Source organism: Danio aesculapii, chromosome 9, assembly GCF_903798145.1.
Source record: "Danio aesculapii chromosome 9, fDanAes4.1, whole genome shotgun sequence".
Lineage (NCBI taxonomy): Eukaryota > Metazoa > Chordata > Actinopteri > Cypriniformes > Danionidae > Danio > Danio aesculapii.
Genome location: NC_079443.1, coordinates 52,568,010 through 52,594,685, shown reverse-complemented (window position 1 = coordinate 52,594,685; position 26,676 = coordinate 52,568,010). Strand labels below are relative to the sequence as shown.

The 26,676-nt window shown below is 34.2% G+C and overlaps 1 protein-coding gene across 1 annotated transcript in view; it reads left to right on the top strand.

Annotated features, from left to right (window-relative positions):
- Positions 1–14,295, top strand: part of gpc6b (glypican 6b) — a 60,525-nt gene extending 46,230 nt beyond the window's left edge. The window contains exons 6-9 of the mRNA XM_056464988.1: positions 560–697; positions 11,218–11,357; positions 13,419–13,594; positions 13,868–14,295. Coding sequence (XP_056320963.1) covers positions 560–697; positions 11,218–11,357; positions 13,419–13,594; positions 13,868–14,064 — 651 coding nt within the window. The 3' untranslated portion in view covers positions 14,065–14,295. The remainder of the gene's footprint in view (positions 1–559; positions 698–11,217; positions 11,358–13,418; positions 13,595–13,867) is intronic.
- The last annotated feature ends 12,381 nt before the right edge of the window (positions 14,296–26,676 follow it).

Below are 26,676 nucleotides of genomic sequence, written 5' to 3'. Positions count from 1 at the left end.
TCAGACTGTCTCTCTCTCTCTCTCTCTCTCTCTCTCTCTCTCTCTCTCTCTCTCTCTCTCTCTCTCTCTCTCTCTCTCTCTCTCCTCTCTCTCTCTTTCTCTTCTCTCTTTCTATCTCTCTCCCTTTATATATATATATATATCTATATCTCATATGTGTTTATATATCTCATATGTATATAAATATATATCTATCTATCATATGTATATATCATATGTATATTTCAACTATATATATATATATATATATATATATATATATATATATATATATATATATATATATATATATATATATAATGTTATTTATTTATTTTTATTATTTTGAGATAGAAATCTAAGCCAAAATGTAATCCTGAGTTGAAATCAGACATGTGTAACCACCCTGAAACCTGCAGAAGTGTTCAGTTTGGGGTCAGTGCGTCCCTCAGTGTCTGTAAAGCCGCAGAATAACATGTGGTTTTCAGCAGATGCAGCTTTAGGAGTGAGAATAGTGTGTTTGTGTTTCTGCAGTGTTCAGCCGTGTGCTCCTACATCATGCTCCTCTATGTAATTGCAGGTTTTTCAAGGTTGTGGGCAGCCAGAGCCAGCAGGAATGACCCGCTCGGCCCGCGGCGTCCATGACTCCTTCAGTGGACGCTTCAAGCCCTACGAGGAGCTGCCGACTGTGGCCTCTGGAGCGCCACTGCACCGCCTGGTAGGAGAAACATATCTCGATCTAACAGCATATTATTCAGCAAAAAAAGCTTTTCTTGTTTCTTACTTGGAATTTTTGTCTTGTTTCAAGTCCAATTTTTTTGCTCCTTTTTTAGTCCTTCTTTTTTCTTTGCTTGTCTATATCAGTGTTTCCCAACCCTGTTCCTGAAGGCACACCAACAGTACACATTTTCAACCTCTCCCTAATCAAACACACCTGAATCAACTTATAACACTGCTCTAGAAAATGCTTCTTGATATTTCAAATCCAAATCAAATCTATTGAAGTCACTTTTATTGTCACATCATGAGCAACACGTGTACTATGAGTGTAAAGCTGCTAGCTCAATACAGTGCAAAATACAACGACATGCTCCAAAACCAACACAATCTCGCAGCAATTCGTAACTTTTTGATTTATTGGCTAATTCGTATCAATTCATACGATCTAATTCATACAATTTAGTACGATTTGCTCATCACCCAATGATGGTTGGGTTTAGGGGTGGGGTTGGGTGCCACGCCTCCTTGATTTTTTTTATATACATATATATTAAAGGGGTGGTTTTTAAGGTTTGGTTGTGTTTATAAGATGTAAAACAATGTGTGTTCATGCTTCATTTGTAGAAAATCATGTTATTTTATTCATAAATACTTTAATTATATACTGCTACTCAGCTAACATGAAAACGACGTCATTTTTCCAAGTTTCTCCAAAGGGCCAGCCCTCAAGAGGCTCTGATTGGTCAGCTAACATATTGTGCTGTGATTCGCAGATCAGCTCCATGTCACCATGTCACGCCCCTATAAGCACGCGCTTTTGCGCTGTGTAAACAGTCAGTCAGAGTAGTTGTTAACAGCATTAGCTGCCTGAATTAGACAGGAAATGAAGAGCACACAGCTCATGCCTGCTCTCTAAAATAACATCTGACGAGTGTCTTGCACATACAGTTGAAGTCAGAATTATTAGCCTCACTTTGACTTTTTTTATTTTTTTTTAATATTTCCCAAATGATGTTTAACAGAGCAAGGAAATTTTCACAGTATGTCTGATAATATTTTTTCTTCTGAATAAAGTCTTATTTGTTTATTTCGGCTAGAATAAAAAGTTTTAATTTTTTTTAAAGCCATTTTAAGGTCATTATTATTAGCCCCTTTAAGCTATATTTTTTTCCCGATAGTCTACAGAACAAACCATCGTTATACAATAACTTGCCTAATTACCCTAACCTGCCTAGTTAACCTAATTAACCTAGTTAAGCCTTTAAATGTCACTTTAAGCTGTATAGAAGTGTCTTGAAGAATATCTAGTCTAATATTATTTACTGTCATCATGGCAAAGAGAAAATAAATCAGTTATTAGAGATGAGTTATTAAAACTATTATGATTAGAAATGTGCTGAAAAAATGCTGTTAAACAGAATTTAGGGGAAAAATAAAAATAAAATAAAAAACAAACAAATAAAAAAAAAATAAAAAAATTAAAATAAACGTGGCGCTAATAATTCTGACTTCAACTGTACATTCAGGTTATAAGCATGTGTAAGTAAAATAAAGCGTTCTCATATCTTTTGCGAGTTTGTTATTTGAGATGTAGCATGCAGGGAAAGCGGCCGCATAGAGAGACACTGCAGCGCTGCTGAAGAATGTGGGTGTTTACAGCGGTTTGACTGCAACCATTAACGCTAGAAACTGTGCATGTAGTTGATCAATTTTAACAAATAAAAATACTTATACATTTGTACTCAGTTATGATTTATCATCTATTATTTACATTTGTAAAATACATAATCACAGCTTCTGCCATTATTATTGGAGGAGTTTTCAGCCGAATCCAGCACTGAACTGGGAGAGATTCTGGAAGTTCTCCTTTGTCAAATGCTAGAGCTATATGTTTTTATAATTCTCTGGAATAATTAAATTAAGCTGTATTTGCACTTCTCTCTTTGTGTCGTGTCCTTTGGAAGTGCAAATACAGAAACAGAAGAAGCTCTGTGGAAACAGCAGAGTTTGGACACTATTTTAGCTTTCTCTGCTATAGCATTACAGCACCTCTGGCCACGCCCGTTGCTGTGCAGGATGTGTGTGCATGGTGAATGCGCATAACTGGAAGCCTTTGTGATCTCACTACGGCGGATGTATTTTTTTGTAGTCCCCTAACGTTCGCGGTAGGCTTTGCTAAGCTAGCTCTGTAAAAGCCAATTTCTCCCTTTGCATTGAACTTTGAGCGTCTTACATTCAGAGATGTTTATGTTCACACAGCTGCATTACACATCGACTACAGTTTAAAATATGATATCGTAGTGGACCACTCCTTTAATATTGACTTCTATTAACAGTGGATTACAATCTAGTTTCTATTTAGTAATAATATTCTAATGTTGTGTTTGTTCATATTTGTTCATATATCACCCTATCATGGCTTAAAACAACCAAGCATTTTTAGAGCGTTCATATATATATATATATATATATATATATATATATATATATATATATATATATATATATATATATATATATATATATATATATATATGTATGTGTGTGTGTGTTTAAGATGATTTTATTCCTCTGCTTTCTTCTGTTTCTCTGTGTGTTCAACTGCTGCCAGAGGAGTTTGTGGAAACTCATGCAACACAGTGTAAGAGTTCCTCAGTGCGTGTGTGTGTGTGTCTGTGTGTGTGTGTCTGTGTGTGTGTGTGTGTGTGTGTGTGTGTGTGTGTGTGTGTGTGTGTCTGTGTGTGTTTCTGTTTTAATTTCTTTCTAATTTCGCATGATGTGAGAGAGAGATCAGCTGCGTTCTGGTCTACTGTACATCTGCACTCTTTATTTACAGTCATTTATACAGTATTGGATCTCTAGATCATTACATACACTACATTTGTGTGTGTGTGTGTGTGTGTGTGTGTCTTTGTTTGTAAAATATATAATTATATATAGTATTAAATTTAGATTCAAAGTGAACAATATTATTATTCATTGATTTCTTCATTTGTTTGTGTTTGTTTTGAAAGCTTAAAATATTTATTTAAGGTAAATTGATCAATAAATGTATTATTTTGTCTGCTTTATTTGAGAGAGAAGGGGTTTGTTTACTCATTCAACCAAGTTGTACAATTAATAAATCAAATTATTTTGTATTTAAAAGTTTTGTTTGTAACTGTTTAATGAACTAAATATATTTACTATCATTTAAACAAACTTTAATGATAAATATTTTATCGTTTGTAGTTTTAGATATTCATACCCACAATACTGTAGTAAAGTGCATAGTAAATACTATAGGGTTTTGCACCATAATATAGTAAAATACGTGAATTAATCTGTTGTGGTGAGTCTATAATTGCTATGGTAACACAATAACTATAGTAATGTAAACAAATGACCCAATAATGTAGTTTTACACAACTATAGGGTATATTATACCACAATACACCAGAGTTTACTGTAGTAAAAACTAAAGTGGACTACAGTTTATTTCAGTTTATCAGCTCACTATACTACTAAATACTATAATATATACTGAATAACACACATGGTTCAAAAACACTTACTATATATTACTGAAGTATTTTTGGTATAGGCGTAATGCATTATTCATTTTATTATTTTATATATTTTTTTATTTTATAGTTAATTTTTTTTTTAATTTGATTACATTTTTTATTTAAATAAATTTTTATATTTGATTTAAAAAAATAATTTTATTTGATAGTTTTTACTTTATTCTATTTTATATAATTTTATTTTATCTGTTATTAAATTTGTAATATTTAATATGTGATTTAATTAATTTATTTATTAATTTGTTTATTAATTTTATTATATATATATATATATATATATATATATATATATATATATATATATATATATATATATATATATATTTATTTATTTTATTTATATTTGACATTTTTCTTTAATTTAATTTTGATACTTAATATTGTTTTTAATTTATTTTATATATTTTAATTTATTTATTATTTATTTGTTTATTTATTCGTTTTATTTAGTTTTATATTTTTTATTTAATTATATTTTTTCTACTTTCTATTTTTTATTTAAATATTTTTTTATTAAATTTTTCATATTTAATTTGTATTCATTTTATTTTATATATATATATATATATTTGTTTATTATTTATTTATTTATTTTTATTCGTTTTATTTATTTGTTTTATTATTATTTATATTTTATATATTTTATTTTATTTATTCATTCATTTTAATGTATATATTTAAATAATTTATATTTTATTTTATCTTTTATTTTTATTAATTTTTTCAATTATTTTATTTCATTTTATGCTCAAGTAAAAGATCATAAGCACTGATTTTAAAAGCATTATTTTTTTAAAATACCACTGGCTTAAAATAGTATTTTCTCTTAGTCTTGATGGATCACATTTAGGGTCATTCATCTTTTTTTTCCTGGCCATTTTTTTTATTTACTCAAGCTGAAATATAGGCAGATATTCTTTATAGACGCACAGGGATAATTATCACCCTCAGGACGAAGCACATAAAAATAAAGCTGCGGAGGTCACGTTTGTTTACATTGTGTTTATTTCCAGGCAGATCCACTGCTATGCTGATTGCAGCCTGACAAACAGCACAGGCCAAACATTCATCCACAGCACAAATACACACTTTACAAATACACACTACACAAATACACACTTCTGCTGCGTTTTTACTGCGTTCAGCTTCTGTTAGGGCGCTGGAGGGTTTACTGCTGTTTAGATGTGTTTCTGAAAAGCAGATGAGGAAGATTTAAGGCTGATTGCAGGGTGTCTGCTGGGTCTTAAAACCTCTTAAAATGTCTTAACTTTCAAGAAGAACATTTTAGACCTTAAAGTCTTAAAATTCACTGAAATATGGAGGTGTAGGTCTTCAAATCATTTTAAACAGGTCTTAATTTTCCTTTAGGTACAGCTATTCAATCAGCACAACCAACAATCCATCTAAAAAAAAATGTTTAATAAAGGTTTAATACATTGATTAACTTTAATACACTCACCGGCCACTTTATTAGGTACACCTCACTAGTACCGGGTTGGACCCCCTTTTTGCCTTCAGAACTGCCTTAATCCTTCATGGCAGAGATTCAACAAGATACTGGAAGTATTCCTCAGAGATTTTGCTCCATATTGACATGATAGCATCACACAGTTGCTGCAGATTTGTCGGCTGCACATCCCTGATGTGATTCTCTCGTTTCACCACATCCCAAAGGTGCTCTATGAGTTCTGGTGACTGTGGAGGCCATTTGAGTACAGTGAACTCATTGTCATGTTCAAGAAACCAGTCTGAGATGATTCGTGCTTTGTGACATGGTGCGTTATCCTGCTGGAAGTAGCCATCAGAAGATGGAGACACTGTGGTCATATAGGGATGAACATGTTCAGCAACAATACTCAGGTAGGCTGAGGTGTTGACACGATGCTCAATTGGTACTAATGGGCCCAAAAAGTGCCAAGAAAATATCCCCCACACCATTACACCACCACCACCAGCCTGAACCGCTGATACAAGGCAGGATGGATCCATGCTTTCATGTTGTTGATGCCAAATTCTGACCCGACCATCTAAATGTGGCAGCAGAAATGGAGACTCATCAGACCAGGCAACGTTTCTCCAATCTTCTATTGTCCAGTTTTGGTGAGCCTGTGTGAATTGTAGCCTCAGTTTCCTGTTCTTAGCTGACAGGAGTGGCACCCGGTGTGGTCTTCTGCTGCTGTAGCCCATCCGCCTCAAGGTTGGACGTGTTGTGTGTTCAGAGATGCTCTTCTGCAGACCTCGGTTGTAACGAGTGCTTATTTGAGTTACTGTTGCCTTTCTATCAGCTGGAACCAGTCAGGCCATTCTCCTCTGACCTTTTGCATCAACAAGGCATTTGCGCCCACAGAACTGCCGCTCACTGGACATTTTCCTCTTTTTCAGACCATTCTCTGCAAACCCTAGAGATGGTTGTGCGTCAAAATTCTAGTAGATCAGCAGTTTCTGAAATACTCAGACCAGCAGCAGATTGTCTTGACCATGTCTACATGCCTAAATGCATTGAGCTGCTGCCATGTGATTGGCTGATTATAAATTTGATTTAAAGAGCAGTTAGACCGGTGTATTTAATAAAGTGGCCGATGAGTGTAAGTATGTTTTTAATTTTAATGGCACAAGCAAAAATATTTTCCACTGGCCATTAGAAAGAAAAAAAAAACTCTTGACATTTTGCCCTAACGGTCTGAAATTTCACTCATATTGGTCTTAAACCTGCAGAAGCCCTGTGATTTGTTAAATGAAACAAATTTCATTCATCTCACTTATCATTTATCATTATAGTCTTTAAAGATGAAGAGCTAACAATAGCCATCAGTTGGAGTTTTTGATTTATTTGCTTATATATTTATTTTATTTATATTGTATTTATGTGTTTTATTTATTTAATATTAAAATAAAAATAAAAAACACTTGTGCTGCATCGTTATTAATATGACATGAGCACAAAGATGTTGAAAACTAAAGTTGACTGCAGCTGAGGATTTTCTGAATGAGATGTGAATGAGATCTGGTCTGAGTTCAGACTGAAACTTTCGCTCCCTCTAGTGGTCAAACGAGAGGTCTGCGTGCATTAATTAGTGCTTCGTAATGGAAATATCATTCATTCACTCACATGTAGAAAAAACATGTCTGTTTGTTGATTTATTAATTTATTTACTTATTTACTGTATTTACATACTTGTTTATTTACTTATTTATTTGTTATTTGATTATTTACTTATTTACTATATTTAATTATTTACTTATTTATTTGATTATTTATTTACTATATTTACTTATTTATTTGATTATTTACTTATTTATTTACTTATTTATTTGATTATTTACTATATTTACTTATTTATTTACTATATTTACTTATTTATTTGATTATTTACTTATTTATTTACTTATTTGATTATTTACTATATTTACTTATTTATTTACTATATTTACTTATTTATTTGATTATTTACTTATTTATTTACTTATTTGATTATTTACTATATTTACTTATTTATTTGATTATTTATTTACTATATTTACATATTTATTTAATATATTTACTTATTTATTTGATTATTTACTATATTTACTTAATTATATAATTATTTATTTGGTTACTTATTTACTATATTTACTTATTTATTTGATTATTTACTTATTTAATTATCTATATTTATTTGATTATTTACTTATTTACTATATTTACTTATTTATTTACTTATTTATTTGATTATTTACTTATTTACTATATTTACTTATTTATTTACTTATTTGATTATTTTTTACTATATTTACTTATTTATTTATTTGATTATTTACTTACTATATTTACTCCTTTATTTACGCATTTGATTATTTACTTATTTATTTACTTACAAATTTGTTTAGTTAGCTGTTTATTTACATATTAATTTGCATATTCATTCATTTTCTTTTCGGCTTAGTCCCTTTATTAATCTGGGTTCACCACAGCGGAATGAACCGCCAACTTATCCAGCATACGTTTTTAAGCAGCGGATGCCCTTTCAGCTGTAACCCACACACTCATTCACACACATACACCACAGAAAATTTAGATCACCCATTTCACCTATACCACATGTCTTTGGACTAGTGGGGGAAACCGGAGCACCCGGAGGAAACCCAGGCGAACACGGGGAGAACATGCAAACGAACCAGTGACCTTCTTGCTTTGAGGCAACAGCACTACTGCGTATAATTTGCATATTTGTTTTCTTATTTATTTACTTATTTGTTTACTTATCTATTTAATTATTTGTTTATGTACTTATTTATTTGATTATTTGCTTATTTACCTATTTATTTATTTGCTTATTTACTTATTTATTCACCTTTTATTTTTTAATTATATATTTGTTTATTTATTTGCTTTGTTTACTTATTCATTTACCCATTTATTTGTTAATTTATTTATTTTCTAATTTAGTTATTTATGTACTTATTTACTTACTCGTTTACTTATTTTTTAACCTATTTATTTATTTATTTGCTTATTTATTGGTGGATTTGTTTGTTTGTTGCTTAGCTTAACCTGCATTCATCTCCTTTTTTACCCAGCAGAGATGCATAATAATTATATTTTCTATTTTTTACACCGTAGAACATCCCAATCTCATGCAACTCACAGTATCTATACTTAGACTTAAAGAGCGCCTGTTATGCATTAAAAAAGGTCATATTTTGGTTTTGGAGGTCTTCAACAACAGTCTGATCTGCATGCAAGGTCGAAAAACATGCTTATAATCTGCATTTATTTTTACCTAATTATCCCAGCTACTCTCATATGATTCGTTCAGCGATTCATTTGTTTCGAAACCCCTCCTTAGAGATGTTAATCTGCGCGGATTGGTCCGATGACCCAGTCTGTTGTTATTGCTCGACTGCGTTCAGCGTGAGACAGAGAGAAACGTCCACCACAGCTTATCAACATTGTTGAAGTAGTCAGAGTGCAGAGTGTATGTGTGAACCTAATGCAAGAGGGCATTAAAGCAACACCAGCATATTAATCTGTTTTTACTTAGGGTTAAGAATAGCGACACACATTCAGTATTAATGCACACAGCGGCAAAAGCTGAACTATTCTGAAACCTGACCACCACACTTGTGTATGAACGGCTGATGGTGGCCATAGCAATGACAAACGGCAGAGGATCGCGAGCTCACAAACGCATTTATATCTGTAAACAAAGCGGCACGCGGCGCGTTTTCAACGTGCGTTTAGACACGATATGAGAATATAAAGAGTTAACACAGCACAAGCGGTTATAAAAATAAAACGCAATTAAATACATAATTTGCAAGCTAAAGAAAACAAGAAGGTAACCATTTTAATCACACTTAGAAACTGATCCATCAACTGTGTACTGATAAAGTTCCTGTCAAGCTCTGACAACATCTCATACATCAATTCACTTCACTTAAAGCTGTGTTATGTGTTCACACCAGATGTGGAACATGCATATAAATCGTGATATTTGCCCATAAATCTGCTTCATTTGCCCATGAAAAACACTTCAGAACAGACGCGGATTCACGTCATGGGCAGGGTTTCTGTCTGCCCGGTGACTGTAGCTTTGTTGCTAAATGGCTAACATGGATTTTATTGGGAGAATATCTGTGTTTATGTGCTTTATGAAGGCTGAAAAACAGCGTTGATTAGTTTGGAGCCGTGTCAGAGGTGCACCCAGCTCTGTGAGATCAAAAACTCCTCCAGAAACTGTACCTGGATGATGGAAGCATTTAGCAGTGCTTCTGACTGAGCCGAGCCCAGTTTTATGAACTGTTGTCAGTGTAGGCAGGAGGATTTTCCCCCGGGACACGGTTGTTGCTAGATCGGATATGGATGCGGCCGGAAGTGTACGAGAATTATTTGTATTATTTATTACATTTCGCGTTTATTGTATTTTATTAACATCTACCCCAACCTTAAACCCAACCATCACAGTAACGTAAAAACAGTAGCTGTACCGCATATTAGTTATGTTATCTATTAAATTACCCAATAAATTGTATTTTGTAACACCTACCCCCACCCCAACCCTAAACCCAACCCTCACGGTAATGTAAGAATATTAATTATTGCTATACAGTGTCATAAAAAATGCTGCTGTATTGATGTGCATATCGCACTTCCGGCCGGCCACGTATCCGATCTAGGCTGCGTCCGAAACCGCATACTTCCATACTATACAGTACACTAAAATCAGTATGTGAGAAGTATCCGGATGACTCACTACTTCCGGCGAGATTCTGAAGTGCATGCTGCGCTATCCCATGATGCCCCGTGACAGAATTCATGAATGGGAGTAAAGCGACGCAACTGACGCAGGTAGGTCACCTGACCATGACAAAATGGCGGATGTAGTACGTCCGAATTCCATTCATACTGTATATAACATACTTTTCTAATGCCCAAGTAGTACGTTTAAATACAAATGCAGTACCTATTGAGTAGCCCTAGACTTTACCAACACCAGGCGCTACGTCATAATCACGCATCCACAAGAGCAAACTCCTGATTGGTTAACGTGGCGCGAATGTCTGCTGAAGTTCATATTTTCTAACTCGAGCAATTCGCACGTTAAGCATGTCAAATGCGCAAAAACCTCAATTCGCACGCATCACGTCATTCGCGCCACGTCATTCACGCGTATCTCGCTGCAGGTCTTTGCATTGACTTAACATGTAAATCACTCACGCTTAACGCTTCTTCCGCGTCTGGTGTGAACGCAGCATTACACACTGCATGAAGGTCATTTAAAAACCCATAATAGGGGCTCTTTAACACAACAATAACAGTCAGACAACTATTAAAAACTGAAATCTATTCACTTACTGTATAGAAAACCAGTCTAAACCTCTGTTGTGTTGTGTGTCTGTTTTAATTGTAATGCTGATGTGTATTTCGAGTGTTGTAATGAGGGTTGTTTTATCATGGCTGGTCCTCCAGGTGTCTGAGATGAAGGAGAAGCTGAAGCGATTCCGGCTGTTCTGGCTTTCTCTGCCGCTGGTTTTCTGTCAGGATGAACAGATTTCAGTAGATGGAGAAACTGAGGATCAGCAGTGCTGGAATGGACATCACAGCGGCAGGTGAAGATCCTCATGTGAGCCTGCAAACATCCGAGATTCAGAGATTCACTCTCATATCTCAAGTCAAGTTGAGCTACATGTGGACACACAGTGGAACAAAGTCAAATTATTGTAAAAAGACGTTATAGAGGAGACTTTCGAACGGAAATCAAAAATACACTTTACAAAATTGCCCTAAATTATATATATAATTAATTCATTCATTCATTTATTCGTTCATTTTCCTTCGCTTTAGTCCCCACAGTTGAATGAACCACCAACTATTCAGGTTATATGTTTTTCTGGCCGCAACCCAGCGCTGGGAAAAAAAGTGTACAATATAAAATAATATAATGATAGAGTTTAAAAAGGAAAATGAATCTAAAAAATAAGAGTTCACCCAAAACGTTAACTATAACGAAAAGTGAATGCATAACACTAAAACACTCTGCATTTCATTGTATGATTATTTATAATGCATTATACATAAATATTTTGCTGATAATTAATTAAAAAATGTTGATTATTTTGTTTTTACATTTTATTTATTTCATTTTATTATTTTTTTTTATTTAATTAATATGTTTTGCTTGTATTTAATTAAAATCTTTATTTTATTTTTTATTTGTTTATTTATCATTTATTTATTTTATTTTATTTTTAATGAAATCAATTCATGTTTTTTTTAATCCAGATACAATGCAGAGGTCTAGAAGTATGGATTCTGTTTATTTTAATTTGTTTATTTTATATTATTATAATTTTAATTAATTAATTAATGTGTTTTGCACATATATTTCATTTAAAAAGGTTGATTTGTTTTACATTTATTTATTTTTCTTTATATTATATTATATTATATTATATTATATTATTATTATATTATAATATATTATGTTATGTTAAATTATGTTATATTATATTATTATTATTATATTTATATTATGTTATATTATATTATTATTATTATATTTATATTATGTTATATTATGTTATATTATATTATATTATATTATATTATATTATATTATATTATTATTATATTATAATATATTATGTTATGTTAAATTATGTTATATTATATTATTATTATTATATTTATATTATGTTATAATATATTATATTGTATTATATTATATTATATTATATTATATTATATTATATTATTATTATATTATGTTATGTCATATTATGTTATATTATATTATTATTATTATATTTATATTATGTTATATTATATTATTATTATTATTATATTTATATTATGTTATATTATGTTATATTATGTTATATTATGTTATATTATATTATATTATATTATATTATATTATATTATATTATATTATATTATTATTATATTATGTTATGTCATATTATGTTATATTATAATATTATTATTATATTATAATATATTATGTTAGGTTTTATTATGTTATATTATATTATATTATTATTATTATATTATTATTATTATTATTATTATTATATTATATTATTATTATATTTATATTATAATATATTATGTTATATCATGTTATGTTATATTATATTATATTATATTATACTATATTATATTATATTATTATTATTATTATATTTATATTATGTTATATTATATTATTATAATATAATATATTATGTTATGTTATATTATATTATTATTATTATATTTATATTATGTTATATTATATTATTATAATATAATATATTATGTTATGTTATATTATGTTATATTATATTATTATTATTATATTTATATTATGTTATATTATATTATTATTATTATATTTATATTATGTTATATTATGTTATATTATATTATTATAATATTATTATATTATAATATATTGTTATATCGTTATGTTATATTATGTTATATTATTATTATATTATATTATATTATATTATATTATATTATATTATATTATATTATATTATATTATATTATATTACATTATATTATATTATATTATGTTATGTTATGTTATGTTGTTGTTGTTGTTATTATTTATTATTTATTATTTATTATTTACATTGTGTTTTGCTTGTATTTAATTAATATATATTATATTTTTAATCCAGATACACTGCTGAGGTCCAGAAGGATGGCCTGGCTCATCAGGCCAGTAACCCGGAGGTCAGTGTTGATGTTTCCAGACCAGATTCCCTGATCCGTCAGCAGATCCTGGCTCTCAGAATCATGAGCAACAAGCTGAAAAACGCTTATGACGGACACGACATCAACTTCCAGGACTCCAGTAAGACCCTCTGTTTGTGCTTTCAGCAGAGCCTTTTACAGACACACACACACACACACACACACACACACACACACACACACAGACACACAGACTTTTCTGGAAAATTATCAACATGTCGTAAAGAGGTTGTGTGTGAACAGGCCCTTTTTAAATGTACAGGAAATGTTTTCTGGTTAATTGTAAAGTGAGAAGCCAGTGAATTACAATCATTTACATTTTAATTGCTATTTTTTCCCATGATTTAAAAGTGTTTGTGTGTGTGTGTGTCAGATGAGGAAAGCAGTGGTTCCGGCAGTGGCAGCGGCTGCATGGAGTCGTGTGTTACAGACTCAGATTCCTCCATCACACACACTCCCGTCCCCAAAGCAGAAACTACAGATGAAGCGGCGGCGGTGGCAGATTCTGCTTCAGCTCTGGAGATCTACACACTCACACTGATGCTGACACTGAGCCTGACCTGCAGATAGTGAACGCTCACACACACATACTGAACACTGGAGATATACACTCCTCCAGAAACACACACCACCAGCCACCGTAAGAAACTCTTCAAAAGAGTCGAGAGTTTTACAGTAAAAGGGTTTTGCATTTACAGTACAGCAGACTTCAGTTCACTTACAGTACTGTAGATCATAGCTGAAGACTAAATTATTCACCATCCTGTGAAATTTAAAACCTTTTTTAAAAATTTCCCAAGTGGCGACACGGTGGCTCAGTGGTTAGCACTGTGGCCTCACAGCAAGAAGGTCACTGGTTCGAGTCCCGGCTGGGCCAATTGGCATTTCTGTGTGGAGTTTGCATGTTCTCCCTGTGTTGGTGTGGGTTTCCTCCAGGTGCTCCAGTTTCCCCCACAGTCCAAACAGATGTGCTATAGGGGAATTGAATAAGCTAAATTGGCAGTAGTGTATGAGTGTGTGTGTGTGTGTGTGAATGTGTGTGTATAGATGTTTCCTAGTACAGCCAAGAGACATAGTCCTTCCAGCGTGTCCTGGGTCTTCCCCGAGGCCTCCTCCTGGTGTGACTTGTCTGGAACACCTCCCTAGGTAGGCGTCTAGGAGGCATCCGAAACAGATGCCTGAGCCACCTCAGCTGACTTCTCTCCATGTGGAGGAGCAGCGGCTCTACTCCGAGCTGACAGAGCTCTACTCCGGGTTGACAGAGCTCCTCACCCTGTCTATAAGGGTGCGCCCTGCCACCCTGTGAAGGAAACTCCTTTCGGCCGCTTGTATCCGAGATCTTGTCCTTTCAATCATGAACCAAAGCTCATGATCATAGAGAGACATAGTGAGACTAGGAACGTATATTGACCGGTAAATCGAGAGCTTTGCCTTTCGCCTCAGCTCCTTCATTACAACAATGGACCGGTACATGGACCGCATTACTGCTGTCGCTGCACCGATCTGCCTGCCAATCTCACACTCCATCCTTCCCTCTCTCATGAATAAAACCCCAAGATACTTGAACTCCTCTACCTGGGGTAAAGATTTTCCTCCAACCTGGAGATGGCAAACCACCTATTTCCAGTGGAGCACCATGGCCTAGGACTTGGAGGTGCTGATTCTCATTCAAGCTACGTCACACTTGGCAGCAAACCTCCCCAGTGCATGCAGAAGGTCCATGTTCGATAAAGCCAACAGAACAACATCGTCTGCGAACAACAGAGATGAAATCCTATGGTCCCCGAACCAGACCCCCTCCAACCCAAGGCTGTGCCTTGAAAATCTGTCCATATAAATTATGAACAGAATTGGTGACAAAGGACAGCCCTGCCGGAGTCCAACATGCACTGGAAACAAGCTTGACTTATTGTCGGCAATCTGAACCAAACTCCTGTTCTGTTCATACAGGGACTAGACAGCCCTTAACAGAGCGCCTCTGACCCCATACTTCCAGAGCACACTCCACAGAATGCCATGAAGGTCACGGTCGAATGCCTTCTCCAAGTCCACGAAACACAGGTGGACTGGTTGGGCATACTCCCATGAACTCTTGAGCACCCTGGTGAGGGTATAGAGCTGGTCCAGTGTACCACATCCCGGACGAAAACTGCATTGTTCCTCCTGGATCCTAGGTTCAACCATCGGCCAGATCCTCTTATCCAGTACCCTGGCATAAACTTTCCTAGGGAGGCTAAGAATGGGATCCCCTTCAAACATGCACAGCACAATTCACATTTGCAAAATCCAATTTGTAAAACAAAACACAATTTATAAATACTCTAATCCAATTCATTTGGGGTCATTATGATTTAAAAAAAAGAGGCAGATTCAGAGTGGCAGGCCAGATTGACCATCCGGCTCCCTATGGCAAGTCCGCCCCTGTATATATGTATATATAAGACATTAATGCACAACAGTACTTCGCCAGTAACATATGAAATATATGTCCCTGTAAGAAAATAATATCACAAATAATTGGAGATCCGGCGACCACGATAATCAAACCCTTGTGAACAACTGTGGACACAACTAAAGTTCACAGGACTGTGTTCTCTGGAATCCTCTCAAGCGGTGGACTTCTACATTCTGATTGCTTGTAATGCAATGTGTATTTATATAGTGCATTTATCATGTATGACCATACACCCAAAGCGCTTCACAATCATTAGGGGGGAGGTCTCTCCACACCACCACCAGTGTGCAGCTCCACTTGGATGATGGACGGTAGCCACAGGACAACTCACCACACACCAGCTATAGGTGTAGTGGAGAGACAGTGATAGAGCCAATTCTGTGGATGGGGATGATTGGGAGGCCATGATAGGCAAGGGCCAAGAAGGAGTTTAGCCAGGACACCGAGGTTACACCCCTACTCTTAACGAGAAGCGCCATGGGATTTTTAATGACCTTGCTATAACGTCTCATCCGAAAGACAGTGCTCACTGACAGTATAGTGTCCCCTTCACTATACTGGGGAAATTAGGACCCACACAGACCACAGGTTGAGCGACCCCGCTCACTAACACCACTTCCAACAGCAACCTAGTTTTCCCATACGGTCTCCCATCCAGGTACTGACCAGGCTCAGCCCTGCTTAGCTTCAGTGAGTAACCGCTCTTGGGCTGCAGGGTGATATGACTGTGACTTGCCGCCGAACCATTACCATAGATTTGACTTGATTTCAACTGGACACCCACACCGGTGAATACACGCTGCTCCTCGCCACCAGCTGAAAATGAATGACTTTTGGCTACTTTAATGCTCTCGCCGCCTTCAGTGTGGACATACTGTAATAATCAAAGCAGCAGCAGCGTAGCAGATTTATTACCATGGTAAATCTGCCAGAGGGTTGTCATGACAGAAACTTGGTTTAGTTTTTTATGTTTGTTTTTATTGATAATCAAAAAGTAATTTAGAAAACAAAAATTCTTAAAGGGATCGTTTTTTACGCAGCAGATGCCCTTCCAGCTACAACCCAGTACTGGAAAACACCCACACGCCCTTGCATTCAAACTCATACACTACAGCCAATTTAGTTCATCAATTCCCCTATAGCGCATGTATTTGGACTGTAGGGGAAACTGAAGCACCTGGAGCAAACCCTCACCAACATGGGAGAACATGCAAACTCCACACAGAAATGCCAACTGACCCAGCCAGAACTTGAACCAGTGACCTTCTTGCTGTGAGACAACATTGCTACCCACTGACTCACCGTGCCACCCACTATTGACTTCTTTAGACAAATAATTAGGTTACCTAGGCAAGTCATTGGACAACAGCGGTACTTTAGCCAATTGAAAAATTACAATTTCTTAAAGGGATAGTTCACTCCAAAACCTGTTTGAGTTCCTTTTTTTCCATTGAACACACAAGAAACTACTATGGAAGTCAATAGTTTTCCGACAAGTTTCCAAGATTTTTCAAAATAGCTTTTCATATGTATTAATCCAGAAATAAAAAGCACTCAGGGGTAGCTCAAATATTTGGTCGGTGCTCTTTGGGTTAGGGATTCATCAAAACAGCAACATAAATCCATCCAAGGCACTCGAAAAATGAGGAAATTTAAAAAGCCTTTATTCACATGGCTAAACCCATGCCTAAAACCTACACGTTTCAGCAAGGATCTGCCTTCATCCGGGTAACCGTGATCAGGTGCATCTAGAGCAGGCATGGGCAAACTCGGTGTCCCTGCAGAGTTTTGCTCCAACACTAATCAAACACACCTGAACACCCTAATTAGTGTCTTCAAGTTCACTAGAAAGCTACAAGCAGGTGTGTTTGATTAGGGTTGGTGCAAAACTATGCAGGGACACCGGCCCTCCAGGATCGAGTTTACCCATCCCTGATCTAGAGTCTCTTTTTAACTTTTCATGTGTGTTCAATGAAAAAAAGACCAAACAGGTATGTGTCCAATTGAGATTTGGTGTGAACTATCCCATTAAAGGGCAGCTATGATTAAAATCCTCTTTTGTAAGCTGTTTGGACAGAACTGTGTGTAGGTATAGTGTGTCCACAGTCATATTGGAGTGAATAACCACAACAAGTCTCTTTTTTTTGTTTTTTTCCTAACATTAAAATAGGACCCATATCCTAGTGACTTTGAGGCCCACTGCAACATGACGTAGGAGTGCGGTTTTCCCCACAATTGATTGACATTGATTAACATGTCCACAGAACATTTTTTTGCAAAGAAACTGGGATTAAAACATCTGTTCCAACTTAGTGTTTTTTATCAGTTTTATAAGTTTAAAACAGAGCATGTTTGTAATAAAGACCGTAAAAGCGCTGTAATGTTTAACCGCTTGAATAAACTCCACCACAAATACATCAAAGAAACTTACTTGGTATTTTTGACTAATGAGCTGTATTTCAGCTTCATCTGAGTCTGTCTCTATCACTCACTGCTGTTTATCTGACATAAAGCATGAGAGGCAAACACACGTGAGACCGGTGGGCGGAGAGAAGCAGCTCATTTGCATTTAAAGCCACAGGCTACAAAAACAGCTCCACTGTACTCAGACACCAAAATGGGCAGATTCTGGAGGCTATAATAAATAATCTGATGGGTAATTTGAGCTGAAACTTTACCGACACATTGTGTAGACACCAAAAGCTTATCTTACATCTTGTAAAATGAGTAAAGTAGGTGCCCTTTAAGAAATAATTTTTCAGTTGGCAAATGAACCACTGTTGTCCAATGGCTTACCTAGTTAACCGAATTAACCTAGTTGCAAAATGTCTAGTAAAATGTTATGTACCGTCATCATGGCAAAGATAAAAGAATCCCTTATTATAAATGAGTTATTAAAACTATTACCTTTAGAAATTGGTTGAAAAAAAGTTTTCACTGTAAACAGCACTTGGGAAATATTGAAAGAATAATGAACATTTCACAGGAGGTACAATAACTTTGTCTTTAACTGTACATGAGTAGTTCATGTAAATAATTACACTTAGCATTGTATACTCACCACACTGAAACAAACTGGTGTTGAACAAAATTCTCTCAGAAACTTGCTAGTAACAAAGGAAAGTAGCATTTTTTATATAATAATAATGTTTACATCCAATTTAATTTAACAGTGACATTATTTTTTAAAGGCGATTAAAGGGTTTTGCTACTTGAAATAAATGTTAATCAAAGTAAAAATAAATAAATGTAATTATTTTTTATTTCAGTTAACTGCCAAAGCAACATTTCTCATTATTATATAATTACAGCATAAAGTCCATTAATTTCACACGTTTTAATCAGTTTAATTTAAGTGTGTTTGAGATTACTATAGTTTGTATGAATGGGTTTGAAATTGGCTTTATTTTTATATTTTTACTGTACATGAGTAGTTCATGTAAATAATTACAGTTAGCATTATATACTCACCACACTGAAACAAACTGGTGTTGAACAAATTTCTCTCAGAAACTTGCTAGTAACAAAGGAAAGTAGCATTTTTAATGCAACTTAATTTAACAGTGACATTATTTTTTAAGGGTTTTGCTACTTGAAATAAATGTTAATCAAAGTAAAAATAAATAAATGTAATTATTATTTTTTATTTCAGTTAATTGCCAAAGCAACATTTCTCTTTATTATATAATTACAGCATAAAGTCCATTAATTTCACACGTTTTAATCAGTTTCATTTGAGTGTGTTTGGGATTACTATAGTTTGTATGAATGGGTTTGAAATTGGCTTTATTTTTATATTTTTGGTTTTCAAGTTTTATTTTGATCACTTTTATTATGGTTTTTAAAGACAGCCCTGTTGCCTTTTTTAATTATTCGTCAGAATGTATTTTCATGTCATGTTAAATTAGTTAAACCTTCAGAGAAACCTGAAAATGACCAATTAAATCTTAAAACATTCCAATAAATTGTAAAAAAAAAAAAAAAACAATAGTATCTCAGTCGTATCTCAACAATAGTAAATAACACACAAACATGATCACATTTATTCGGGACTTGACATTTGTGTCAAAATGCAAACAGATTTTTTAGGAAGCACACTAGAAAAGTAGCATCACACCTATGAGGTGGGTAAATAACTTCACAACTGGATGAAATAAAACTTACTTTAATACATTGATAGTTTATATTTAGCAGATTCTAATGACTGTTTCTTACATTTTGAACACTTTCATGCAGGTGTAGCATTTTTATTAAGGATATCTAAATCTGTGTTTCTCAACCACGTTCCTGGAGGACCACCAGCTTTGCATGATATCCAGGTCTCCTTAACCAAACACACCTGATTTAGATCATCAGCTCATTAGCAGAGACTGAAAGACCCGTAATGGGTGTGACAAAGGAGACGTCCAAAACGTGCAGTGTTGGTGGTCCTCCAGGAACGTGGTTGAGAAACAGTGATCTAAATTCACTAAGGGGGAATATGGTTTCTGCATTACAACTTTAAGTTCACATGGGCATAATATGATTTTAATACATGCAATATGGTGATGTTATGAAAGACTAGCCGTCATGCAATTCACCAAATTAACATTCACTACCATTTAAATGTTTGGGGTTGAAATGTAATATTAAAACGGAAGTATTAAATTGATCAAAAGTGACAGTACAAATATTCCAGGAACCTTCTTGCTGTGAGGCGACAGCACTACCCACTGCTATCATTAATTATAATCAGAAATATTTCTTGATTATCAAATCAGCATGTTATAATAATTTCTAAAGGATCATGACAATGAAGACTGGAGTTATGATGATGCAAAAAATTCGACTTTAAATCATTGGAATAAATACATTTACTATACACTCACTGGCCACTTTATTAGGTACACCTGTCCGACTGCTTGTTAACTCAAACTTCTAATCAGCCAATCACATGGCAGCAACTCAATGCATTTAGGCATGTAGACATGGTCAAGACGATCTGCTGCAGTTCAAAGCGAGCATCAGAATGGGGAAGAAAGGGGATTTAAGTGACTTTGAAGGCGGCATGGTTGTTGGTGCCAGACTGTGTGGTCTGAGTATTTCAGAAACTGCTGGTCTACTGGGATTTTCACGCACAACCATCTCTAGGGTTTACAGAGAATGGTCTGAAAAAGAGGAAATATCCAGTGAGCGGCAGTTCTGTGGGCGCAAATGCCTTGTTGATGCCAGAGGAGAATGGCCAGACTGGTTCTATCTGATAGAAAGGCAACAGTAACTCAAATAAGCACTCGTTACAACCGAGGTCTGCAGAAGAGCATCTCTGAACACACAACACGTCCAACCTTGAGGCGGATGGGCTACAGCAGCAGAAGACCACACCGGGTGCCACTCCTGTCAGCTAAGAACAGGAAACTGAGGCTACAATTCACAAAGGCTCACCAAAACTGGACAATAGAAGATTGGAGAAACGTTGCCTGCTCTGATGAGTCTCCATTTCTGCTGACACATTCAGATGGTCGGGTCAGAATTTGGCATCAACAACATGAAAGCATGGATCCATCCTGCCTTGTGTCAACAGTTCAGGCTGGTGGTGGTGGTGTAATGGTGTGGGGGATTTTTTTTGGCACACTTTGGGTCCATGAGTACCAATTGAGCATTGTATCATTGTGTTGTTGTTTCTGACCATGTCCATCCCTTTATGACCACAGTGTACCCATCTTCAATCCAATAGAGCACCTTTGGGATGTGGTGGAACAGGAGATTGGCATCATGGATGTGCAGCCGACAAATCTGCAGCAACTGTGTGATGCTATCATGTCAATATGGAGCAAAATCTCTGAGGAATATTTCCAGTATCTTGTTGAATCTACGCCACAAAGGATTAAGGCAGTTCTGAAGGCAAAAGGGGTCCAACCCGGAACTAGTGTAAGGTGTACCTAATAAAGTGGCCGGTGAGTGTATATTCACATAGCTAACAGTTTTCTTTAAATTGTAATAGTATTTCACAATTTGTACCAATGTGCTTTTGATCAAATTCATGCAGGTTTTTAAAACAAAATACAAAAATCTTACCCACCCCGCTGTTAATATGTAGTAGTGAATAATATGCAAAACATAAATCCAGCAAAATCTTGTGTAATATCTGCGAAATCATTTGCACAGTTAGTCTTTCATTTGCACAAGGGCTTACGTTTCCTATGGAGTCATTTGTGTGTGTATGTTGAAGATCAATGATTGTAAACAAGTACAAGTCCATGGGAAGAAATATGGATGTATGGTACTGTAAGTATTGTTTTATTCCACCTAAATGATCTGGATTGTCATATTTTTGTTTCCTTGTTCATTTTTAGCATCAGTAAAACTCAATCAGTGATTATTTTTTAATAAACTGAATATTATAGTCCATAAATCAGCAGATTCGGTCTTTTATTGACATCAGTGTGAGTCTGAGGATTGTGGCTGACTGGTTTATTTCATCTGAATTGTGTTATTGTTATATTTACAAGATTTTATTGTTGCTTCATCTCCATTTTTTCCAATTTGCTATGCTTTAATTTTGCACGTTTTTCAGTATTAGTTTTAATATGTGTACTTGTATTGAAAAAGAAATGTCTCAAATAGAAAATATGCTTTAATCCAGAGTATATTGGTTTTAATTGAGAAACCAGATAAAAATGAGCCTTCACGTTTTATATATTTACTGGGTACAGAAAGTATTCAGACATCACTTAAAAATTTCACTCTGTCATATTGCAGCCATTTGCTAAAATCATTTAAGTTCATTTTTTTCCTCAATAATATTTAGCTAAAATAACGAAGGAGTGGCTTCTCAACAGCTGACGTGACTGTTTTTGAATGGCCCAGCCAGAGCCCTGATTTAAACCCAATTGAGCATGTCTGGAGAAACCTAAAAATGGCTGTCCACCAACGTTTACCATCACACCTGAGGATCTGCAAGGAGGAAAAGCAGAGGATCCCCGAATCCAGGTGCGAAAAACTTGTTGCATCTTTCCCAAAAAGACTCCTGGCTGTATTAGATCAAATGAGGGCTTCTACTAAATACCAAGCAAAGGGTCTGAATACTTAGGCTCTGAATGTGATATTTCAGTTTTTCTTTTTTAATTAATCTGCAAAAATGTCAAAATCTCTGTGTTTTTCTGTCAATATGTGGTGCTGCGTGTACATTAATTAAATTAAACTTAAATGATTTTAGCAAATGGCAGCAATATAACAAAGAGTGAAAAGTTTAATGGAGTCTGAACACTTTTCGTACTGTTTTCCACTGTAAGTGCAGTGATGGTTTTTTTTTTAAAGCTATTTTTAGTGTTAAATATAACGCTTTGAAAAATATTTGCCTTTTTTATACATTTCTATTATCAATTTAGTCGATTTCGACAGTTAATCATGTTACAATTATGTGGATATTTTACTGGTAAAAGTATTTACAGATTAGGAAGTGAATTTAGCAGCATAAATGTTATTATTTTACATTTTACAAACTTTCAGCTTTTTTGCTTGTCTAGTTTTCTTTGAGAATGTCAGCACATTGACGTTAAGATATGCAAAATCTACTTTGAAACAGTGAAACATATACACTGCCTGACAGAAGTCTTGCTGTTGATCCCGGTTGTAAGAGCATCAAATAATAACTTGACTTCTAATTTGGAAAAGTGGATCATTTGGAAAAGTGTCAGAAGGTGGATTTTTCTGCTGAATCAGCAGTTGAACTGCATCTTAATCATCACAAATACAGCAGAAGACCTACTGGAACCAGTATAGAGCCAGGATTCTCACAGAAATCAGTCAAGTTTGGTGAAGGAAAAATCATGGTTTGGGGTTACATTCAGTATGGGGGCGTGTGAGAGATCTGCAGAGTGGATGGCAACATCAACAGCCTGAGGTATCAAGACATTTGTGCTGCCCATTACATTACAAACCACAGGAGAGGGCAAATTCTCCAGCAGGATAGCGCTCCTTCTCATACTTCAGCCTCCACATCAAAGTTCCTGAAAGCAAAGAAGGTCAAGGTGCTCCAGGATTGGCCAGCCCAGTCACCAGACATGAACATTATTGAGCATGTCTGAGGTAAGATGGAGGAGACGTTGAAGATGAACACAAAGACTCTTGTTGAACTCTGGGAGTCCTGCAAGAACGCTTTCTTTGGCATTCCAGATGACTTTATTAATCAGTGATTTGAGTCATTGCAGAGATGTATGGATGCAGTCCTCCAAGCTCATGATGGAGTCAGACACAATATTCATTCTTTTTCCACTGCAGCATGACCACATATTCTATACTGGACATTATTGAAGGTTCAGTGACAAGACTTTTGTCTAAGCAGAGTCAGACCTTACTGTCCTAATGAAGTAATTGAAAATTAAGGCATGATCATATTTTATTGTGGTAAAATAAGTGTAATCTAGAGGCCTTTGCCTTTCATATGAGCCACTTCTGATACCAAATGATCGAGTTATTATTTGCTGTTCTTAAAACTTGGATCGGCGACAAGACCTTTGCTAGGTAGTGTGGTTATAGGTACCCATAAATACAACTAATTCACATCTGGACAACATCATTCTAAATAAATGATTAGTTAGAATAATTCAGAATTATTCATGATGAATAGAAAATGTCCAAAGAAATGCTGGGTTTAATACAAAAGTTTTATATGAATGTCATTTAGTTTTATTGTAAAACAGGCAGTTATTTCATTATTTCTATTCATTTCTCCTTAATACTCCTGCAATGTAAAAATCAATGTTACTTTACTTAAAGTGACAAGTTGACATTACTTTAAAAAATGAAGTAAACCCAATGTAACAGAAATGTTGAGTAGACTACTTCATTTTTATAATTATCTCCGTAGTTTATTTAATACATTAAGGCAATGGGTTCATTCACGTTTTTAATATAAAGTAATCACTTTAAAAGCAACAGGTTTACTCACTTTTTAAAGTAAACAAGTCTCTTTTTACAGTGTGTTATGTACATACTAAAGACAAATGTTTTGGTGCTATAAATTCATCAACTTTGTGCAGCAAAACTGATTCTTCACTGTTGATTGTGAAGTTTGCCACCAGCTAAATCTAAAGTATTTTGAAGACAATGTTTGTATTGTGTTCACTGTTTTATTTAAAAGCAAAATTATTCATTCATAATTTTATTATCTTCTCATTCAGGATGTTTTATAAATGACACACAGCTGAAATGGGCTGATTTGTGCAGTACTAGAAGGGATACAGCTGTGGTTAGTCACATCAATACACGGTACAACAGTAATTAATATTTTTACTTTACTCTGAGGGTTGTGTTTAGGGGTAGATGTTAATAAAACACAATTTAATGGGTAATTTAATACATAGTGTGAGCAATACATGGTATAATTACTGTATTTACATTACTCTGAGGGTTGTGTTTAGGGGTAGATGTTAATAAAACACAATGTAACGGGTTATTTAATACATAGTATGAGCAATACTTTGTATAATTACTGTATTTACATTACTCTGAGGGTTGTGTTTAGGGGTAGATGTTAATAAAACACAATTTAATGGGTAATTTAATACATAATATGAGCAATACTTTGTATGATTACTGTATTTACATTACTCTGAGCCTTGTGTTTAGGGGTAGATGTTAATAAAAACACAATTTAACGGGTAATTTAATTAATATATGAACAATACTTTGTATAATTACTGTATTTACATTACTCTGAGGGTTGTGTTTAGGGGTAGATGTTAATAAAACACAATTTAATGGGTAATTTAATACATAGTATGAGCAATACTTGGTATAATTACTGTATTTACATTACTCTGAGCCTTGTGTTTATGGGTAGACGTTAATAAAACACAATTTAATGGGTAATTTAATACATAGTATGAGCAATACTTTGTATAATTACTGTATTTACATTACTCTGAGCCTTGTGTTTAGGGGTAGATGTTAATAACACAATTTAATGGGTAATTTAATTAACAATATGAACAATACTAGGTATAAATTTTGTTTTTACATTACTCTGAGCCTTGTGTTTAGGGGTAGACATTAGTAAAACATTTTAATGGGTAATTTAATTAGTAATATGAGCAATACATGGTATAATTACTGTTTTTACATTACTCTGAGTGTTGTGTTTAGGGGTAGACATTAGTAAAACATATTTAATGGGTAATTTAATTAGTAATATGAGCAATACATGGTATAAGTACTGTTCTTACATTACTCTGAGGGTTGTGTTTAGGGTTGGGGTAGGTGTAGATGTATATAAAATACGATTAATGGATAATTTTAAAAATAATATATGATAATGATGATTACATTTCTGGCAGAGTATTTGTTTCTCTTCATCAGACCTCAATGTATCTGAGTCAAAACCCACATGAAAACAAATATTACAGTAATATATAGTAAATACTAGTGTTTCTGAACCATAATATAGTAACATGTATAATAGATGTAGTAGTTTTTACAACACTTTAATGAATGCTCCAGCATATTGTAATATTAACTAGTGAACTGATAAACTGTAATAAATACTGTAGTATGCTTTTTTATATTGTGGTGTATTGTAGCATAATATACCCTATAGTTATAGAAAACTGGGTCAATTGCTTATATTAATATAGTTGTTGTGTTCCCACACCAACTATTTACTATTTGTACAGTTTAGAAAGTACTTTACTATAGTATGGCTCACAAACACTATAGTATTTACCGTAATTTACTATATTTTTGTTTTC